At 42.4% G+C, this 12,454-nt stretch overlaps 1 protein-coding gene across 1 annotated transcript in view; it reads left to right on the top strand.

Annotated features, from left to right (window-relative positions):
• Positions 1 to 12,454, top strand: part of Smap2 (small ArfGAP2) — a 48,184-nt gene that overhangs the window by 26,132 nt on the left and 9,598 nt on the right. Inside the window, exons 2-4 of the mRNA XM_021160272.2 lie at positions 5,324 to 5,457; positions 7,460 to 7,545; positions 8,447 to 8,525. Of these exons, the coding sequence (XP_021015931.1) occupies positions 5,324 to 5,457; positions 7,460 to 7,545; positions 8,447 to 8,525 (299 nt within the window). The remainder of the gene's footprint in view (positions 1 to 5,323; positions 5,458 to 7,459; positions 7,546 to 8,446; positions 8,526 to 12,454) is intronic.

Below are 12,454 nucleotides of genomic sequence, written 5' to 3'. Positions count from 1 at the left end.
AAAAAAAAAAAAAAAAAAAAAAAGCCCAGAATACTACTGTTTTAAAGATGTAGGCTGAGATATGCTCAGGTAGAAAGGTGTTGGGATTTATATATGAGGTTTGTGGATGGAGATGTGGGCTGGAATCGCTGAAGCTGGTGGTTAATTATGCTCTGCTTTTGTGTAGTTGACATTTCCTATAATAAGATGTAAGATGAAAAAGAAGAGACAGGAGGACTATGAACTAGTGCAGATTCATAACCAAGGAACCCGGGCCTCCCAGCTCTGAGGCAGACACTGCTGCTGAGCTGTACCCAGCACAACAGGCAGAAAACATGTTATGTGACCAGTGGTGACTGGTGGTCAGGGAAAGCCTTTAGGCTTTGGCAACAGCAGGTACAAAGACTTCAGACAGGACAGACTGGTGCCTTGAGGGCATGAGAGAAAGCTGGGTTGAGTCTAGGTATGGGAAGATACATAGGACCTTGGAGGATAGGTAGTTGGTACACACCTCTAATCTCAGGACTCAAGAAGCCAAGGCAAGAGGAATGCTAGCTTGTGTTACACAGCAAGTACCAGTCCACAAAGGGCTATATAACAAGATCTGTCTCAAAAATAACAAAACAATAAAAGAGTAATAATAAATTAAAAGGCCCTTGGAGACATGTACAACACATATGCGTGACATTCACACCAGTTTACATTTTTACCTCAATGTAGGAAGCTCCATGGAAGACGGTAGTCAGAAGTCTGACCTGTACAGATTTGGATTTTAGAGATTATTCTGGTGGGAGTCTGGGGGCCAATTCGTTATTGGTCTGGTGGTGTAGCTTAGAGATAGAATACTTACTTGTCCAGCCTGTCTGAGGTGCTAGGTTCAATGCCCAGGACTGCATAGAAACTCTGCCTTTGTATCCCTAGTACCTAGGCCTACCTAGGTAGTCCATAATATTGCTAGGAGAATGAGTGCTTGCAGGTGAGAGATGAGACGGTCTAGGTAGAAGTAGCTTCTGGAGCAGAGGGTAGTTCATTTGATGGAGTGCTTGCCTAGCAGTCACAGAGGCCTGGGTGTAGTGCATACCACCACATAAAACCTAGGTGGTAGTATACACATGTAATACCAGCACTTGGGAAGCATCGTTAACTACACAGTGAATTTAAAGCTATTTGGGGTGACAAAGACACCCTGTCTTTAAAAAGCAGAGGGGGACTGGAGAGATGACTTAATGGTTAGGAGCACTTACTGCTTTTGTAGAGGACTGAGGTTTAGTTCCCAGCACCCACATGGTAGATTACAACCATCCCTAAGATGGGTCCCAGGGAAAAGGGCACCCTCTTCTGGCCTTCACAGGTACCAGGCACACACACACTATCCCTAAATACATACAGGCAAAACGCTCATACACATAAAATGAAAATAAATAAATCTGTTTGTTTGGTTGGTTGGTTTTTGGTTTTTTCGAGACAGGGTTTCTCTGTGTAGCTCTGGCTGTCCTGGAACTCACTCTGTAGACCAGGCTGGCCTCGAACTCAGAAATCCACCTGCCTCTGTCTCCCAAGTGCTGGGATTAAAGGCGTGCACCACCACCGCCCGGCTAAATAAATCTTTTTTTTTTTTTTTTAAGGAAATGGATAGATTCAGGAAGTTTCTGGGTACACCAAATAGGGCTAGACAAAAAATGAAGAGATTCTTGCTTCTCACGTCCCTGTTAACCCTGGTAGCTCTGGTGGGCATGGGGTTAGTAACAAGCTGTAGTGGGGCTGCAGCAGGCATTCAGGATTTAGTGCTGTCCAGAGTGGAATACAAGCTGGACATTGCTTGCATGCTTTCCACCAGCTCTCAGGCATCAGAGTGTGTGCAGTGTGTACAAGCCCAGATTTTTCCTTACTAGGTGGATATATTTTACACTTGATTTTTTTAAAGATGGATCAACCAAATCTACCTGCTTTCTTTGTTTTCATGAGTTCTTCATTGCAGAACGACTCCATGTCACTGTGAAGTAGTCAATACCTCCAGCTGTAGCTCCTGTGGAGTATGCTCCGCAGACTCCTTTTGCTTCCAAAACTGTTGAGAACATGACTTCGCATCACCTCTTTCCAGGCTTAGTGTCAGGATGATGTCTCTGTGGAGAGTTGCAGGGTCACCTGATGCTGCAAGGCCTTGCAGCAGTGATGTCAAGCACTGTGGAATCTGAGCATCCCCCATCCAAGCTGGCAGCTTGGACCATCTGTGTATGAGTGCTGGCACATGCTGGCATAAGGACAAGGATTGCGTGCAGAGGATTGCAGCCAGGGCGGCTAAGTGATACACTTTAGACTATTTTGGAGGAAATAAAGTTGTTTAAAATTTTGTGTTTCTTGCATCACTGAATGAGTCCATTCTACTGTAGTAACCATTTTTGTGTATTTTACAGTATCATGCATCTCATAAAACACATATAATAAATTTTATTTTAAAATAAAGGGAGTGGAGAAAGTCAGGCCTTGGTACAGGCCTATAATTCCACACTGCAGAAGCAGAGGAGGAAGGATTGCTACAGGTTTGAGGTTAACCAGGGCTGCATAGTGAAATCTTGTCTCAAAATGGGAAAAAGCACAACAAACAGAACTCCCAACATTCTGTTGTATTGGACAGTTTTGGGGTGACATGTGTGGGTCTGTTTACTGGTCCTTCGGTGGGAAGTATGTCCTAGAATCCTCCTGTATCGTGTTCTTATGTGCAGTTGCTACTTATTGTTGTTCTCTCTGTTTAGGCAATTTGAAGTAGGTGTTATAAAACACATTTTATAGGTGGAGAAACTGAAGCCTGGGAAGTACAAGTTTCTCAAGGCCATATTGGTAATCACTGATGGAGTTGCAGTCTTTTCTGACTTCACAGATTATACTTTTAATAACTATACCATTTCCCCACATTTTCAGCCATATAAACTAGGGGAACGTGTTGAAGCTTGAGGCCCAAAGTCTAGCGTATTAGGCAAGTGCTTTACTACTGAGCTCCACTCCTAGCCCATAAGTAATTTTTTTTCTTCCTTAGTTTCACTGACTCTTATGGGTTATGCAGTTGGTGACTGATAAGTCTAGTTGCTCAAAACTGAAAGAGAACTCAGGTTGAAGGGCTGTGGTTGAGCTTTAGCCTGGAATGCATGAGGTCATTGGTTTAGACTCAGATTCAGGGAGGTCAGGAGAGGGAGAGAGACTGAGTAAGGTAGAAATGAGAAGTGTCACCATCTCACTGATGAAGTGTGGGAGGGATGCTAGGAGGGAAGACTGTGGGTGGAGAGGCAGGGAGGCTGTCACCTGGCTGCTTATGAGAAGGTAGTTGCCTGTATTTCTACTCTGGGGTCTTTGCAAGTGGGTAGACTCAGGGGCAGGAACACTTTTAAGACTGCAAGTGTCTGGAGATACCACAGTGATGCTGGTATCTTAGGTGACTGTAGACCGCTTTCTCCTGACTTAGACCCAGAATGCAGAGAGCCTAATCTTCCATAGCTAACTTCTTTCCAAAAATTTTATTAAGTTTGTTTGTTTGCTTATTTATATTTATTCATTGTGTGTGTGTTGTGTTGTTTGTGTGGTGGGGTCCTATTGCACGTGTGGAGACCAGAGGGCAGCTTGTGAGAATTCATTCTGTCCTTCTGTGTAGATTCTAAAGATTGTATTCAGGTCACCAGCCTCGGTGGCAAGTGCCTGGACCTGTGGAGCTATCTCACTGGCCCCATCTTAGCTATCTTGATTTCAAGACTTTCGAATCTAGAACACAGAAAAATGCCAAAGAAGTATGAAATAATTGATATTTATTTGGTTGATCCCATTAAAAAATGTAAAGATCATAGGGTAGAAACAAAACCAGAAATTCACACCATGACAAACCTCCTTCACGCTGCTTTGGCTCTTTCTTTTTGCAGCTGTATGACACCCCACTACCAGGAACAAGTATATGAGGCATTGTGTGTCTCGGAGTCTGTGGGAGACTGTGCAGTCAGCTAGGGACTAGAGAGATTGAAGATAAAAACCTGAACCAGTGAAAATAGCAATAAACTTCCAAGCAGAGAGCACCCTCTGGTGGTGACAAGGAAGACTTGCACCTCCTGTGCTTCTGTATTTTGCCATAATGGACTTTACCTGAATCAAAATAGTATCTTTCTAATAATAATTATGGATTCAGATTTCTAAGAGTTCCCACAAGACTCTAGCATTTGTTTATCAATACTGCTGTCAAATATCTCAGGCTGGGCAACTTTATTATTCCAAGCACAGGCCTGCTAATCTCTGTAGAAAGCCAGCAGCACTGACATCACTTCAACCTCTAATTTTGACACTGTGCTGAATCCATGTCATTAGTTTCTGAGGAATGGTGGGAAAGGAACCATGTCAGATTTTTCAGTCAGTCTTTGGTAACTGTCATATAAGTCTTTTTTCCCCCCATATAAAATTATGAGAAACAGTTTGGAGATTTTGCGGAGATATTATTATGGTGAAGAGAACTGTCAGGGGATAGGAGATTCTATAACTTTTTTTAACTCATGTGTGAGATTTCTCTTTGTACTAATAAGCTTTCAGGTAACTACATTATCTGGCAATTCTGAATCTAGATAATTCTGTAGTTGGGTAAAGTAGGGACATCAGCCCAGCTTAGGGATCTTGTTAGGTTAATGTGGATGCATATTTTATAGGCCTGAGGAAGGAGAGGATAACAGCGTTTTCAATTTCAGCATGAGCCTGGCTGGCCTGCAATGCATGTATCCTTTTTCCTAGGAAGAAAGCTGAATCCAGGCCCCTCACCTTTACAGCATCTTCCACTGTTGGTGTAAGGTGCTAGGCTAGAGAGACTTAGATGTGGCTTTCCACCACTCTCCTGGGAGTTTTCTTCATTCAAGTGACAAAGTACTATGACATGTATTTTAGCACTGATTAGACACTAATAGCATGTCTTGTGCCTGCACATTACATAGTTCCATGTATATTAGATGTCTGAAACTGGCAAGTCCTAGGCAGAAAATAGACCCGTGATTGCCAGGGCCTGGGAGCTAAGGGCCGGTGGGGAGCACGGATACAGAGTACCTGCACCTGCTAGTGGGTTTGGGATTTGAGTGATCAAACTTTTCTGGATTTAGAGTGGTGATCACCGCACAGCGGTGTGACTGCCCTGGGAACCTCTGTACTGCATACTCAGAGTTTAAGCTGAAACAAATGTTGATCTACAGGAATGTAAGTCAGTAAAAAGGTGATTGCAGCAAAATCTCACTTGGTTTTAGTGGAAATGTTGCTTGATAATCTAAGTAGCACAGACGAGCTGGGGCATTCTCATAATCTGTACTTAACTGTCCTGTCTTGATCTTCACAGGGCCGAGATGGGCCTCCTGGAACATCGGTGTGTTCATCTGCATTCGGTGTGCTGGAATCCACAGGAATTTGGGGGTGCATATATCCAGGGTAAAGTCAGTGAACCTCGACCAGTGGACTCAAGAACAGATTCAGGTACCAGCACAGCCTTTAGCCAGCTTCTCTTGTACCCATGTAAGAGCAGTTTCAGGTTGAATGCTAAATTGATCATGAAGGTGAAGAAAAAAGAGAAGGAAAACTTATAGTTGTCAAACACGTTTGTCAAATTCTAATTTTTATTGTATTTATTTACTTATTTGGGACAGGGTCTCACTGGGTGGCCTGGAACTCATAGAGATCTCCTTGCTTTACCCTCTGAGTGCTAGAATTAAGAGCATGTGCCACTATACCCAGTAAAATTTTATTTTTCTTGTTGTTTTGTGACAAGCAAGCCTCCCAAGCCTCTTTCTGTACTTAGCTTAGCCTCCCAAGAACTGAGATTATAGGTGTGTTTTTCTATTAGTAAAATTATTATTCTTTTAAGATGGTGGGACCTTTGGCAGTTACAGATACAACACTTGTAGTTTTAGATGTATGTAGGCAACCATTTAAAACAAAGGAACAAAACCACAAAAAACACTTTCTGCACTGAGGGTATAGCTCAGTGAGGGAGCGTTCACCTAGCATGTAGGAAGCTTGCTGGTTTTGATCCCCAGTATTAAAAAGAACAAACCAACTTCCAAACCATAAACTACTCATTTTCTTCCTTGTTTTAGAGATTGAGCGAGGGCCTCACATACATTAGGCAGATACGCTAAGCTGTGCCTCTGAGCTATGATTCCAGCTTTAGCATAATGTCATGTTGCTAAAATGCATGTATAAATCTAGCTTCCTGTCAGCTTGGTGGCCTGGTGGTGATACATAAACTAATGCTACCCAAGAGCCTTTTAGTGTAACTCATTGTTCTTTATTTTCTTTCCTATGTTGAAACCCTTTTTTTGAAGGTTTTTTTTTCCTCCCTTTTTTTTGGTGTGTGTATGGAGGAGGGGGGAATATTAAGGAAAGAGGATATAAAGAAAACCACTTGCTAAAGTTAATGGTAGGAATAGGAGGTTTTGTTTCATTTATGTTGGAAGAGGTTTCATTGTGTTAGAAATGACCTCAGACTGCTTACAGACCATTGTAGCTCTAAAATGGTGAGTGACATATTTTTTTCCTAGTTTCATTTCTATTGCTGTGATAAAATACCTTGACCAAAAGCAACACAAATGAGGAAGAAAGGCTCTAGGTTAAAGCCACTATTCTGGGTGAGTCCAGGCAGGAATCTGAGTAGTTTGTCCCATCACACAACATGCAGAGCAGGGAGAAGCAAATCCATGCTGCTCTCAGCTGGCTTTCGCCTATCTTAGTGCTGTTCAGAGACTTCTGCCTAGGGAATGGTACTGCCCACCACGGGCTGGGTCTTCCTACATCAACTAACAATCAAGACACTTCTCCAGTCATGCCCTCAGGTCAGTCAGGTCTACGTAACTCCTCAGCTGCCACCCCTTTCCCAGGTGATTCTGCGTCGTATCAAGCTGATAACTAAAACTAACCAGCATGGAGGTCTATTTAAACGCTACATGGAAAATCCATTTATTCATAACACAGCTAAGTAAGTTAGATAAAAGTATAAGTGTAGAGGGCTGAGGGTGTAGCTTAGTGCTATAACAGTTGTTTACCAGGTACAAGGCCCCGAGTTCTAGTATCAGCACTGCCAAAAGAAAAAACTTGTATTAACTTAGAATCTATACTACCTGTTAGTGCTAGTCTTGTAGAAATCTGATGGATAGCAATGTAGCTTGGGTTTTCAAATGAATTATTCCTGAATTATTTGTGTCTTTTAGACACAACTTTCAATTAGAAACAAAACAAAACCAAACCTGAGGGAATCAGAGGCTATCAAGTCCCAGGGAATTAGATGTCCTTTTCTGGCTGCACAGACCTGTGGAGAGGAAAAAGCTGTGGGGACCAAATGTTGGGAAACAGAACCCACAAGTTTAAGCCTTGCTTGTGCCACTCTCTGAAGCTGACTCTTCATCTGCACAGTGGGAGGACTGGGCTGGATGAAGGCACTTCCTGGACTCACCTCCTGTCTCTTCCTTGTCTTTCATTGCAGTGCATGCAAGAGATGGGGAATGGAAAAGCAAACCGACTCTATGAAGCCTACCTTCCCGAGACCTTTCGGCGACCTCAGATAGACCCGTATCTTTTTGGAGTGATAGCTGAGTGCAGTTTTGATGTTTGGGAAGAGCCAGGAGACCTTCAAGGCCTGAGATAAGACTGTGCCGTCTCTGTATGGATTAGCCAAAGACTTTGGTTTTTCTCTCTACTGCAACCAAAACAAAAACGTGCTTATGTGCTGACATTGGGACTAGCATCTAGCATCAAGTAGGAAAAGCTAGGGAATTAGGGCTGCAGTGACTTTACTGTGAGTCCTCCCATAGAGTGACAGCTCCAATAGTTTGAATCTCTGACACTATTGTTTGACAAGAAGAATGGCTTACTGTGCTCTATTGAACCCTGGCAATTGGCAAAAGTGGCACTGCTTTGTAAATATCTCGTATAAAAGTATTGACTTTGACTGGTTTATCAATATTGCTCTTCCTCCATTCCCTCAGCCCGGGCTGACAGACACAGAGCAAGCCCATTTGAAGGTGGTGTTTCTCAAGGAACTTTGCAGACTACCTTTTTAGGGTTTGATGTTGGTGGGACCTGTTATGAGAAAGAGATCTGTCAGTCAGAGTCTGGCAGCAGAGCCTAAGCTTATTTTTGAGAGGCTTTTAGGTGCCTTTGAAGTCTGTTGATCAAGGGCCTTAAAACAGATCATTGATTTCTTTCCCTGCATCAGCCACAGAGGTTAATCCCACTTGCTGTTGTCATTACTCTAAAGGGAAACCAGGAAGTGGTGATTGCCTGCAGTAAGCTTGAAGGAGTGATTTCAAGGTTTTGGTCAGGTAAACTGTATACGAAGAAGCAGGCGTCCTGTGGGGGGAAACCAGGCAGAAAGGAAAGGGGAGAGCATTGGCATGGGGGACAAATTGATCTTTTACATTTCTAGTGATGGAGACACGGTTTTTGATTCATCCTTAATAAGTGTTTGTAGAGCTGTTGAAGGATTTATTCGAGATAAATATGAGAAGAAGAAATATATGGACCGAAGTCTGGACATCAATGTCCTTAGGGTTGGTTGTAAATCTTTCAAGTTTTGTTTATTACTAATAATTTACTTTTTAATCAGGCCAGAGAATAATTTGAAAGACTTCCACTTAATAAACAAAACACAAATGGAAGTAGCAAAATGGTCCCAAATGGCCAGTTAATAAATGTGAAAGTAGCCTGTCATGGCAGTGCACATTTTAATCACATCCAAGACAGGCAAGCTCTGTGAATCTGAGACCAGCCTGGTCTACATAGCAATTTCAGGCCAGCCAAGGTTACATAGTCAGGCCCTGTCTTAAATAAATAAGCAAACTAAAGCTTACAACAAAAAAACAAACAAACACATATATACATACATGCATACATACATACATGTAAAAGTAGGAAAAAGCCAGGTGTTGAGTCAAGCCTATGATGTGGAACATGCTTTGAGCCTTGATCTACATTGAGAAGTGCTACTATTTCTCGGTTCCAAATTCTTTCTTCCCTTCCTCCTCCTTTTTTGAGTTTTTAGGACAGGGTCTAACCATACCTGGTCTCAAACTCCTGCCTCTACTTTCCAAGTCCTGGGAATATAGGTCTCTCCCACATCTGACTCCACATTCCTTCCTTAAAAAAAAAAACAAACTATTTAGTTGTATCTGTGTGTCTGTGTGTGCACGCACCAACGCACACATACGTGTGCATGAATGTCATGCTTTACATGTGGAAGTCAGAGGATAACTTACTGGAGTCACGTCTCTCCTTCTACTATGTGGATTCCAGAAAGCGTGCTCAGATCATCAGCCAGGTTCTTACCCACTGAGTTATCTAGCTGGTCCCAAATTATTTCTCAAGATGGACATTTTGAATATAATAGGTCAAGTAGAATGATATCATATGTATGTATATGTATGCTTTAATACATACGCACATATACTTTTTGTTTATAAATGATGCTAAAAGGAGCAGGTCTGTCTAGTTAAATCATCACTGTTTCCTTCAGTCTGACCAGCATATCCTTCCACTGTGATATGCTGATGGCCTGTCATTGGACTAATTGACAGTGGGACATTTCCTTTTTCCTGGGAAGAGTTTCAGAGGTATATGAGTCGCAGTTGCCAAGTGTATAGCTGGGATAATTATACCACACAGTGGGGAATGCAACATAGTTTTAGATAAGTATGCCCACTAATGATGACAGGAAAAAGCAGCAGAGATGGCGCTAGCCCTAATGCACTTCGAATCCACCTGCCATCCGTCTTCTAGTTTTTATTCTACTGTTATTTTAGTCACTTTCTGGTTTGCCCTGTGAGGATTGAACCCAGGCTCATGCATGCTAGGCAAGCACTCTACCACTGAGCTATATTCCCTTTAGGTGTTTATTCTAATGGATGAGACAGCCAGTGAAATCACTGTATTTGCATGGGGCTCCCTAAGGTATTTCATGTAAAAAGCCTTCCCAGGCCAGGTGGCATGGGCCTTTGATCTCAGAACTCAGGAGGTAGAGGCAGGCAGATCTTCATAAGTTCAAGGCCAACCTTGTCTACAGAGCAAGTTCCAGGACAGCTGGGCATAAGGAAACTGTGTCCCAAAAAACCAGAAAAGCCTTCCTAGACAATGCAAAGTTAAGCTAACTGGAACCATCTATAGATGGATATTCATTCGGCAGGGAATGAGAAGCACGTTAGTTACCTGGTGAGTCTCTAGAGGCAAGGCAGTACATGTAGTTAGGGAGAAGGAATTCCTTGCCAACTTAATATGAACAACTCACCATTGTCTGGGGGGGAAAAGGCTTGTCAGTTAGCATAAGTGTTCCGAGAAAGAATTAGCCCCTTATACACCCCAGAGAGCACCATCCAAACGAATTTTGCAGGCCTGGAGAGAGAGCTCAGCAGTCAGTAGCATGTGCTCTGTAGAGGAGGATGAGAGCTCAGTTTCTAACATCCACGAGACAGCACTCGGCTGCCTGTGACAATCTCTGCTTCCCTGGAATCCAACACCTAAGTTTTAGCCTTTCTAGGCACTTCGCACTCACATGCACAATGTAACCCCTCCACACACACACACACACACACACACACACACACTACACATCATTCTAAAATAAAATAAATCTTTTAAAAAGAGTTTAGAGCCAAAGTGCGCACACATTTCACTTTATTTGTGGAAAAGTAAAAGCTGTGTTCACTGTGCTGAAGTATATGAAGTATAAGATCAAATGAGGTCAGAGGGTATGTGGAGAGACCCAGAAAGTAGATATGGGGAGGCTGTGGCAGGAGGACACTCCAGCGATGGTCTTGGCATTGCTGTAGCCCCGCCCACAAGTGTTCAGGTGGGAAAGAAAGACTGAGACTTTTAGTTTTTTTGCTATGCTTAGATGTTCTTTCATTCTTGTTATAACAAGAATTGATAGTTATTTAAGTCTCCAGCACCATAAATAAAAAGAATATTTTTAGCAGTCAGGATGATAGCACATACCTACAATACCAGCCTCTGGAGACTGAAGCAGGAGAATTGCCACAAGTTTGAGATCTATATAGTCTCTCTCTCTCTCTCTCTCTCTCTCTCTCTCTCTCTCTCTCACACCTCCTCTCATCCTCTCTTACCCCCACACACATAGAAAGAAAAAAACAAAGAAGGAAAGAACATTCATTAAATAAAAACAACTAGTTGTTTCTTTTTTAAAAAAGATTTATTTATTATATGTAACTACACTGTAGCTATCTTCAGACACACCAGAAGGGGGCATCAGATCTCATTACAGATGGTTGTGAGCCACCATATGGTTGCTGGGATTTTAACTCAGGACCTATCGGAAGAGCAGTTAGTGCTCTTACCCGCTGAGCCATCTCTCCAGCCCAAAGACAACTAGTTTTAAACAAAAAGTAACTGGCTTTGCTAAAGAGATCACGTGGTTACTGTGCAGTGGGAGAGATGTAACTTAAAGTGTTGTTTGCATTGGTCGCGTTCTGCTGAGGTATTGCCCCCCCATCCAATCGTCTGCTTTTCATTTTTATTTGTTTGGGTTTTGTTTTGTTTGCTTTGTTGTTGATTTGAGACAGGGTCTCACTATGTAGCCCTGGCTAGCCTGTTACTATGTAGACCAGGCTAACCCCAAGCTCACAGAGCTCCTCCTGCCTCTGCTTTCCCAGAGCTGGGATTACAGGTGCACAGTGCTCCCTTCAAAGGTCAGGTTTTTTTTTTTTGTTTTGTTTTTTTAAAAAGACAAACTTTTTTAAACATCAGTATGTAAATAGTGGTCTGCTGGGCATAATGGTGCCTGCCCATCTATCATCCTAGCGGCTTTGGGTATAAATGCAGAAGAATCAGGAGTTTAAGGTCAACCTCGGCTACTAGTACATTTGAAGTCAGCCTTGACTACATTCGTCTTTATTTCCAAAATCAGAGACAAAAAGGAAATAGTGTTCTGTATTCCGGTGCCAATTATACACAAAAAGACAGAGTATTATGATAAAGTTATTTTTACAGGAAATATGAAAATTAGGAGGAAGAACCCATGCTTGTTCTCGTTGTCCCCTAATGACTCATCTGGGTGTGTGCCTTCCTCAGAGGCATAATCAGAATCTAGTTATAAAGGATGTCTCCTCGCAAACATCTCACATGTTGTACATGCTCCATCTATATTTCTGTGATCATTGTTGCATCTCCTAGTGCGCAGATGAAACAGTTTCTTTCCCCTCCAGTAGCAGGACTGTTGCCATTTAAGGTTTTTGTTAGCATTTCTGAGATGGACAGCTTGGTGGTACATTTGACTTTTTACTATAGAGTCTTTTGGGAGGCTTGAGATAGGGTCTTGCTGAATATCCCAGACTGGTCTGGAACTCACTCTGTAGCCCAGGTTGCCCTTGAACTGGAGATCCCCTGCCTGCCTTTCTTTCTTTCTTTCTTTCTTTCTTTCTTTCTTTCTTTCTTTCTTTCTTTCTTTCTTTCTTTCTTTCTTTCTTTCTTT

The sequence above is a fragment of the Mus caroli genome, chromosome 4 (genome assembly GCF_900094665.2).
Source record: "Mus caroli chromosome 4, CAROLI_EIJ_v1.1, whole genome shotgun sequence".
In the NCBI taxonomy this organism is placed as follows: Eukaryota; Metazoa; Chordata; class Mammalia; order Rodentia; family Muridae; genus Mus; species Mus caroli.
The sequence above is the reverse complement of the archived record's forward strand: the minus strand, read 5'-3'. Positions and strand labels throughout refer to the sequence as shown.